We start from the raw sequence: 10,353 nt of genomic DNA, 5'->3' as shown, positions 1-10,353 counted from the left end.
TCGATGAAAAATGAGTATGCTGTAACTGGAATTTTTATTTCTAGAAAATATTCATATCATTAAAATTGCACCGTAATGTCACTCTTTACATTGTCGTCTTCTTGGTGCTGGCTAGGCAGAACTGCGGTTCGTACCACACAAGTCTTTACATGACCATTCAGCACATAGTTATACTGTAGGCATCTAAAGATTTATATATATTTATATGCCCTCAGTTTCTCTTTACCCTCGGTTTCTATCAGGTAGGTGTAGAAGTCAGGCCACTCAACCGGAGGTAGCGGTAACGTTAATCCTGTCAGATCGTCCATCCATTGACTGAGATACTGACATGAAACCAGGGAAAATGCTCAGAGATGCAGTATAACACTAAAACAAAACTATGCAGTGAGTGATGGGGTGAACCAAGCTTAAATGGGGTGAACTAAACAAGATAATGAGACACAGGTGAATGTGATAATGAGTGCTGATGAGTCCAGGCAGAGAATTACGGTAGATGTAGTTTGTGAGTGAAACATGATAGTCTGGTGTGGAGTGCCCTCTGGTGGCTCTCAAGGGCACTCCCCTTGACCGTTACAAGGTCGTTAAATCTTGCATTCTGCTTTAAATTAGACATAGATATGATATGATAGATATGAAGTAGTGTCTCATCTCAGTCCTGAAATGATTTAATCCTTGTTCACAGTCTTCATGGAAACAAATAGAAAAAGTTATTTTTTTTCACCAATAAACTTGCAAGATTGTTTATTTTTTGGCGTTTGTTACAGGAAGTGCACAAAGTATTGATACAAATTGGTTATTTATATATATATATATACATATATATATATATATATATATACATATGTATATATATATACGTTTACTGTTTGGATTATTGTCGTCATCTACCCTGTTTGGATTTTCTTTGTGTGTTTATTTAATACATTTTTGCTGTGAATAGATCATCTCCTCAGTCATGTTAACCATAACAAATAGCAGCAAAAGTGTTTTGAAATCAGAAATCTCTCAAATTTCATTAAAAATATCTTCATTTGTGTTTCAAAGTTGAACGAATGAAAGTCTAACGGGTTTGGAACGATATGAGGGCGAGTAAATAATGACATTTTTGGGTGAACTAACCCTTTATTATTTGGGCTACTGGGTGTGAAAAGGTTGGTAGTCATTAAAATATCACAATAAAAGATAGTTTTATTGATGTATGACTGTATGTGGATGTGAAGGTAGTTCTTCCTCTGATAATGTGGTTTTACACATAAATCATTGAATTTCCAGGGAGTGTGGGGTCTGTGTAAAGACTTGTTCATGATTTTATTAATTCTTTAAAGGTAAGGAAAGAACAATTATACAACTTTTATAAAGTACAATTTATTAAGTTTAAAACTGATAAAACACAATATATGATTACATCAAAATAATTTACAGTAGGCCTATCTGACAGATAACAAAAATTAAGAATCAAATGTAATCAAACAAATATGGTTTAAACTAAAAGGTAATGCATTCTGAAGTCTGTTTTCATAAATACTTCTTTTCTCTAGCAGTACTGTGTAATATCTTTTTCAAACATCTAATGACCCCATTAAATTATAAACATTTTTGAGAATTCAACATAACTAAAATGAGATTATCTTCTGAAAAAAAAACACCATGAAAAACAAATGGATTCCACATGTATAATGTATCAGTGTTCAGTGGCGAGTGTGAAACTGAGCAGAGCCAATCAGACCCGCAGTGAAGACAACCGTCCCAAAGATCATTTTCATTAGTGCTATAAAACCCCCACTGATGAAGGACGAGTCTAGTGTGTTCAAACACATTTAAGCACATGAGTTCATCCAGAATGTCCAGGATGTTGGAAGAATCAGCTTTCAACACATGCTAGATGAAGAAACTCAAGGATTTTCCTTAAAGTTGTATATGTAGTGAGAGCAGAAGACAACTAATTGCCCTCTTTATTGAGACACAAGAAACATCTGGAGAAACATCCGCATGATGCTCTGAAACAGAGAAATGTCTGATATTTCTCAGTCACATAGTTCCTAATTTTCCCGCTCTTGTAGTGTATATGTAACCCCTTCAGTCCAACTTGTAAAGCTCTGAGAGGGATTTGAACCAGCGTCTCTAGCATGGGAGGTGGGCGTGCTAACAAGGAACGCTAAAGACCAAAGTCTCTAGCATCAGTCGGTAGTGCACCTCTTGAGATCAGGGGAGTTAGGTTTACCTGCACAGCTCTCACTAACTTGACTCCGTTACATGAACCATGATTTGTGGTATATTGGTGCAACTTTGTTAATGTATTTTTATTGCACTTATGCACTGTGTGTTGTATCAGAGTCAGGCTGAGGAAGTAAAAAAAAAAAAAAACACCAGTAAACACGGCATATATTATACCTCCGTGTCTCTCTCTTTCTTTTCTTCCATAAAAACACTACAGTGGCATCAAGAACTTGAATTCCACAGAGAAGGAAAGTGCAAGTGAATTTGCAAATAGTTCGGCAGTTATTGAAGCAACTAAAACTATAAAGTTTCAAGCTGATCTCACAGAGCAATGGAGGAGAGTAGTCAGTCTGCAACTCCAGAAAAGACTGACATCTAGTGGCCATAGTAAGTACTTCATGGAGAAATCACAAGTACAAGAAGGGCCCTATCTTGCACCCAGCGCAATTGACTTTGTACACCGACGCATGTTTCATTCCTATTTTGCACCCGCGCAAAGCGCGCTTTTCCCTCCACAGAAGCACGTCGCTAAACTAGGGAATGAACTTGCGCTCTCTGGGCGGTTCAGCGCAAAAAAGGAGGCGTGTTCCGGCGCAAACGTTCCCTGGTGCTATTTTACTGTTCCATAAAACAATTGCGCCACTGGCCAGAAAAAACCTAGTCTAAAGTCAGTGGCGCGATGCGCGTTGTTCATTATGCTATTTTAAGGGCGCATGCTTGACCATAATGTATAGAGTGCACAAACGCTCATACACTGTGATTCTCTAATCTACACAGAAGCAGCAGTTTTCATTTTTGCAAATCATATTATTACGATAGATAGATAGATAGATAGATAGATAGTTTATTATAAATATAATAATTTATTATAAAAGCATACATCTAGCTTACACATTTACCCACATTATTATATGCCTGTTTAGCCGAAGCTAATTTGGGTGTGTTTCTCCCATCCCCAATGTCACTTCTCTCTCTTTTACGGCCGTGACGAGAGCGTTGGTCTCCTCGGCTGTGAACCGCTCTTGACGCGCGCCTGGCAAATCCGCCGTTATAATAGCAATACGCCAAGGAAAAAGTGCGTCTGCTCTTAAAGGGAATGTGAGATGATGCTCTGATTGGTTTATTTCACGTTACGCCCAAACCACACCTATGAATAATGAAGCTACTTCAGACCAACCCCTTTTAGATTTGCGCCCGGCGCAAGAGTCATTTATCCCGCCGGGAAAATAGCAACAGCGCCGAGACCCGCCCACAAAGTTACTTGCGCTTTGCGCTTTGACACTTGCGTTTCAGATCGTTAAAATAGGGCCCGAAAACAGATATGGGAGAAAATAAACTGGAGTAAAAAAAATAAAATAATAATTCAGATTTATATGGAGGTGATAAATGGAAATGAAAGTGACTGCAAAATGGCAATGATTGGCCGCGTTCCTGAATTTGAAAGAACAATTTTTATTTTTTTTACTTAGAATGATTTGAAAGATGGCTGGCAGCAAATGACTTTTCAGCAGAAATAAAAGCTGATATGTTCCCGAGTGTCTTGTGTCCCACAGAGTATGGGCTACTGAAGAATTTGAACCACCAAGGATGGTGATAGAACTGACTTATAAAGATATGATTGAAACATTTTAAGCCAAAAACAATATGCTGAACGCTTCAGATTTCACAGACGATATCAGACAGAAGGTAAAACGTTAACAGACTACATAGTTGACTTGAAAAGACTTGCTAGCACATGCAAGTTTGGCCAATTCATCAATGATGCTCTGAGGGATCAGCTTGTCTGTGGTTATCAGATGAAGCTTACCGTTAGCGTCTCTTATCCAAGAGGAATTTGACTTTCAGACAAGCCTGTAAAATTGCTCTTGGCCTTGAACTTGCATACAAGGATACAATTGTATGCCAGGAGGATACCTGTGTCGTTTCTCCTGTTTAATGGGTAGTCAGGGAGTGAGGGAAGGTATAAGTTGTTTTGTTTTCTTTCTTTTATGTATAGGTAAGTTAATGTTAATTTCCCCTTTAGAGGTATTTTTTTCTTTTGTTTAGGCCCACCTCCTGAGGTAATGTTTTTGTTTGTATTTTTGGTATATTTGTAATGTTTTATTTAATATCCCTTTTTACTTTTGAAACCTATGGAAGCTTATTTCCGCCACAAAATAAAACATTTTAAAAGATAATTGTGACTTTTTATCTCACAATTGCGAGTTTACATCTCACAGTTCTGACTTTTTTTCTCGCAATTGCGACTTTATATCATGCAATTCTGACTTTATAACACATAATTGCGAGTTTATATCTTGCAATCCTGACATCTTTTCTCAGAATTGTGAGATATAAAGTCCAATTCCAAGGGAAAAAAAAGACGGACTTTAAAAAAAACACAAAAAAACAAGTATTTACCTCAGAATAGTTTATATCTCACAATTCTGACTTTATATCTCCCAATTGCGACTTTATATCTCACAATTCTGACTTTATATCTCCCAATTGCGACTTTATTTCTCACAATTTTGACTTCATATCTCTGTCAAATGTCGTATCCAAGCACCAGATGCAACAGCAGAAAAGGCATAATAAATCAAAAGTTACTCCGGACATTCAGTTTGGGGGAGATGGTGTTGGGACGAGACTTCAGACAGGCACGGTCTGAATACTAGGCACTATTCTGCATTGCACAATACCTCTGACTTACTATGTGCAAGGCCATCGATATGTTAAAGTGGATGTCGATCACATGCTACCATCAAGGTTTTCAGAACAGCAACCAGAAGGGATCAATTATGACATCTTTGATTGCTTGCCAGTTGGTGGAATGCAGAGAGCTGGAACGTCTGACCCAGAAGGTCAACCTGATCAAATTCAGGAAGCAAACAGAACGTCGCAATCTACAAAGGCAACGTAAAGGTCTAAGTAGAAAATCTTTAAATCTTTAGGTTTAAGTAATAGATAATTATTGTTCAAGACAACATAATAGTTCAATTTGTTGGTCACTTTAAAATAATGCATGTGTTTTAGGCTAGACCATATTAAGTTTGGTCTATGTTAGGTTCCAGTTTAAAAAGGGAGGAGTTTGGTATATTGGTGCAACTGTGTTCACATGTATTACGGTATTTTCATTGCACGCATGCACTGTGTGTTGTATCAGTGTCACCCCCATTTGTCTTAACCCATGATTTTGTGTGTGTGTGTGTGTTTAATGTGACAGAAACACTGAAGAGTTGTAATGAAGTCTAAATCCAGCATAGAGGGGTTCAGTGAATGTGGTGTTGAATGTGTGTAAGTGTGTGAGTGTGTGTGTGTCAGAGACGCTGTAGAAGGACAGAGTGCCGACCGACACGTCCACACACACTCCTGCTCTCTTACAGGATCCTGAACCAGCAGAAACAACAGTTTCCTTATTATTGTGATAGACAGTGAATCTGTCATCAGAGCACTTCAGACTCCAGGACTTCTGATTCAGTCCAAACATAGAGTCACTCCATCCTTTCCTCTCAATTCCTTTATATGACACTGATATATAAATAGTTCTACTCCATTCAGCCTCCCAGTAACAGCGTCCAGTCAGACTCTCTTGACACAGGACCTGCAAACACTTGTCAAATCTCTCTGGATGATCAGGATACGACTGCTGCTTATTCACACACGTCACCTTTCTGTTCTCCTCAGACAGAATGAGTTGAGTGTTTGCTGTGTTTGGATCCAGTGTGAGATCAACGGCATCTGAACACAAGAACACACATTACAACACCAACATTTACAACCACAAAACAACAAATACTAAAACCGTGTCTTTGAGGACTTACATTTGTGTAGTCTTGAAATCATGATCTCTCCTCTGTGATCCACAATAGAAAAAAACACACAGAGAGAGAGAGAGAAAGAGAAAGAGAGTGTGTCTGTTATGTACCTAGTTTATCATATTGTGAACAAACTTTCTTTATCTCTTTCTTTCTTGCTTTCATTCTTTCTTGTAGGTAAGTTACTTTGTGTAGGGTTAATTATGTATTACTGTGACACTGCCTTTGTCAGATAAGGGTGCTCAACAGTACCAAAGTCCCTTTAAAGGGTTAGTTCACCAAAAAAAATAAAATTCTGTCATTAATTACTCATCCTTGTGTCGTTGCAAACACGTAAATCTTTCATTCATCTTCGGAACACAAATTAATATGTATTTAATAAAGTCTTAGAGCTTTCTGTCCCTCCAATGACAGCCTATTCAAATACCACTTTCAATCCCCAAAAAGGTAGTAAAGTAATTACTACCATTATTTAATTATACCAGTCATTAAAGTAATCCATGTAACTTCAGTTGTTTTATCCTCAATTTTATGAAGCGACGCGAGTGCTTTGTTTGCACAAAAAAACAATTTACCACTTTATTTAGAAAATATTCATCTCCAACGCACGTTCATGCAACAAAGTCTGCTTTCATGTCAACACAACACGCATAAGTCAGGATGCTCTCATAAACACTTTGGAGATTCATATTTTGTAAATAAAGTGGTAAATTATGTTTTGCGCAAACAAAGCACTTGTGTCGCTTCATAAAATTAAGGTTAATATGCTGGAGTCACATGGATTACATTTATGATGTCTTTACTAGCTTTCTGGGGCTTGAAAGTGATAAATTCAGCTTTGATCACAGGAAAAAATTACATTTTACAATATATTACAATAGAAAATATTTATTTTAAAATATAATACAAATATAATTTGAAATATAATGTAATATATATTTACAATATTAGTGTTTTTATTGTGAGACTTTAAAAAAACAATAAATAAAAAAAACTTTTGGCCAGTAGTAGGACAAGTGATTTAAAGAATCGATGGATGTTCTGCCGTCTCTCTCAGTGAAGTCTATTCTGAAACACGTCAGAAAATTAACTGCAACTCAGCGAATACTTGCCACACAGAGATGAGAGAGAAGTCTTTAGAAAGACTATTTTTAAATGATGTAATTAATATCAAAAATAAATATTCTCTGTTTATGTAATCACACTACAGTACATGTTGCCATATCATTATAAAGTAATTAATTTGTTGATTAGATTCTGCATTAGCAGAGAAAGGACAGAAGTATGTTTGCCGTCGAGGCTAAGAGGACTCACATTATTAGCTTACCTCAAGCGGTTAAAACAAAGTGACAAAAACACACGCAAACCTGACCCAAATGTTTAATGTTGCAGTTGTTACCATCTATTTGCATTAGTTTATATCCAGTCACTTTTATGCATTCATTAGCCAGCGAAGTTGCATATTTAAAGCTGCTGACGAGATTGCTTTCTCAACAATGATATGTTCATGCAGCCGACAAAAACATAAACAAATCAGAAACGCATTTGATTCTATTATTTTTTTATCACTGTAATACCTATTGTTATTTTGAGTAGATAATCAAGTGTTGCAAACAAACGGGTGTTCACTGATATGCTCACACAAAAAAAATCGCTGCAAAAGATGCTTTCCAATAGGTTTTATCGTAGTTTTTGTCCAACTCCATTGACTTGTATTGGATGTGCTGTGAGTTACGGTATTACTCCACTGCCGGCTGGAGTGTCTATTATTCAAGCTCTCAACGGAAGAATGTACGGGTGTGAGGCGTTTGGAAAAATAGGTCCACAGTTTTACAACGAATGGTAAAACACCTGTTGGAAAGCATCAGTGTATAAGTATTTTTGACAAAATATCACATACTATATATTAACATATAACATACATACTATATGACTAACATATGAGCAGAAATTGGCAAACAAAAGCTTATTTGATGTGGCAGTAGTTTTTTTTTACAGTAAAAAAGTTAGCATATCAATGTTAATTTGCAGTTTAATACGTTGCTTATACAAAGACATTTTATTTCAACATATTTCAGTCGATTTTTTCTCATCTCAGTATAGCAATATAGTTTGGTAAAAGCTAAACTAGCAGACGTGTTCATGTAAAAATAACATGTTTACTAATGTAAGTTAAATGTGAGTATGAATGAACGACACAGCTGCACGCTGTTGTTTACTACAGCTGTAGTAAACAACAGCGTGTACCTGTGCCGTTCATTCATTCACACACAGAATTCAAGCTTTATAAAGACATATCTCTCGTGCCTGTGTGACTGAGTTTTCGCTGAGTTACAGTTCATTTTCGGATGCGTTTCAGAATGGACTTCACTGACAGAGAGAAGGCAGAACTCGCATCATGTTTATTTTTCTTTATTTGGCGAAAAGCACAACACTTTGTTTTTATCGTGAGTATACACAAAAAACACTTAACACTTAACAAGACACTTAACAGGATCAAATGATGTACACTTATATGTAAGATCAAAATCAATAGAGTATTTTGAGTCTCTTTTGCACTGATAAGAAAAAAAGTGAGCTCATCACGCCGGTGTGACAGCCGAACCCAGGGGGTTAACTAAGGTTAATAAATGTTGTAGTATTGTTCATTGTTAGTTTGTTAATTTTGACATTTACTACATTTTAAACTGAGTTTTATTTTTTATTTTAACTGTTAACTTTAGTTAATGTAAGTGAACTAACATGAATAATCAAGGTACAGTTGTCTTTCTCAAATATTAATACATGCTGTAAAAAAAGTATATTGCATGTGCTTATTATATTATGGACATATACAATCCTATATTCTCCAGATATTCAAAAAGATAGAAACTTTTTTTCATTAAAAACTACACGCTATGCACATATATTGGCACAATTTAAATTTACTTTCCGGACAACCTTTTCTGCAGCTATCTTGGGACAATACATTCCATGCATCCATGGATCCTAATCATCTTTTCATCCGATTTAAAATTATCCACAGAGCATAATTAACCACATGCATATGACATGTTATGTGTTTATCACCCACCCTTACTGTAATTTTTGTGGGCCAGGGAGCCTGAGAACACTGAGGAATATGTTTTGTGAATTTTCAGAAGTACAAACTTTTTTACAGTACATTACTTTACAATACATTTCTGTTTGTTGAAAAGTCCTGTTAATCTGAAAGCTCATCCAATCATCATAGAGAAGATGAGCTTCCATATGGGACAAAAATATATAATTTAAAGCTCAATATCCAAAGATATTCAGATGGCCGTTGATGTTATTTATTTTTTTAAATGCAAATAACATTCAGAATCCTCTCATAGACCCCCAGTGAAGCTCAACATTTTACTTTCATATAAATGCATTGCCTTTTTTTTTTTTTTGCAATCTTTTTTTGAGAACCAAAGAAGCATCTCTTGACAAACACAAAACCAATGACAAATTCTCTCACACACACAGCAGACATAATTATAATTATGCTCAACATACTTGAGTTTGTCCAGAGTCCCAGGTCCAGAGTGATTGTAGATCAGATCCAGCTCTCTCAGGTGTGTAGGGTTTGATCTCAGAGCTGATGCCAGAGCAGCACACCCTTCTTCAGTCACCATACAGCCAGATATTCTACAACAACAGGAGGTCTTCATGTTACTATGCTTCATTTTAAGAGATATAAAATATACAATACACCAAGGGTGCAAACCATACAGCCTATATAACGCAAATGGCCCGCCTGATCATTCCAGGCGTCTCAAAGTCAAAGTAACTGAAATCTAATGCAGTTGCAGAATTGCCCACACAAAAATGCAGTTACTTATATATCCATTAGAAGTCCTCGTACTGGCATTGGCAAGGGAGTCAAACAACAGAGGAGATGTCACCATGTCACGCCACGTCACCTTTTCAAAAGTCAAATTCATTGTACACACCGACTACAATTACTCATGTCACTCATGTTAATGTTAATGTACATACAAACTTAAATCAGTGCTGCTTGAAAATGTATGCGCCACATGTAAGGAAATGAGATAATAGACATCACTCTGCACTCTAAGGCCGTGTGTCCACCAAAGCGTTTTTACTCGCGGCTGGCGTGTTTTTTCAATTGTTTTCAATGGGAGCGCCGCGTTTTTAAAACGCCATGAGCGTAACGAGGCGCTGAGCGTCTTTTTTACGCTGAAGCGCTGAGCGTTCGGCGTTTTTTACTGGTCGCCGAGAGTTGAAGAATGTTCAACTTTTGGTAAAACGCAGCGCTCATCACTGTCACTTTTTACCCAACCGTCCAATCACAGTGGAGGAGGGGCGGGAC

The 10,353-nt window shown here is 36.8% G+C and overlaps 1 protein-coding gene across 1 annotated transcript in view; it reads right to left on the bottom strand.

Moving 5' to 3' along the window:
• Nucleotides 1-1,430: 1,430 nt before the first annotated feature.
• LOC311295501 (NACHT, LRR and PYD domains-containing protein 3-like) overlaps nt 1,431-10,353 on the bottom strand; it is a 51,032-nt gene continuing 42,109 nt past the window's right edge. Inside the window, exons 8-10 of the mRNA XM_084416929.1 lie at nt 9,537-9,668; nt 6,021-6,052; nt 1,431-5,937 (exon numbers count right to left, since the gene is read on the bottom strand). Coding sequence (XP_084273055.1) covers nt 5,411-5,937; nt 6,021-6,052; nt 9,537-9,668 — 691 coding nt within the window. The 3' untranslated portion in view covers nt 1,431-5,410. The remainder of the gene's footprint in view (nt 5,938-6,020; nt 6,053-9,536; nt 9,669-10,353) is intronic.

The sequence above is a fragment of the Rutilus rutilus genome (genome assembly GCF_951802725.1).
Source record: "Rutilus rutilus genome assembly, chromosome: 1".
In the NCBI taxonomy this organism is placed as follows: Eukaryota; Metazoa; Chordata; class Actinopteri; order Cypriniformes; family Leuciscidae; genus Rutilus; species Rutilus rutilus.
The sequence above is the reverse complement of the archived record's forward strand: the minus strand, read 5'-3'. Positions and strand labels throughout refer to the sequence as shown.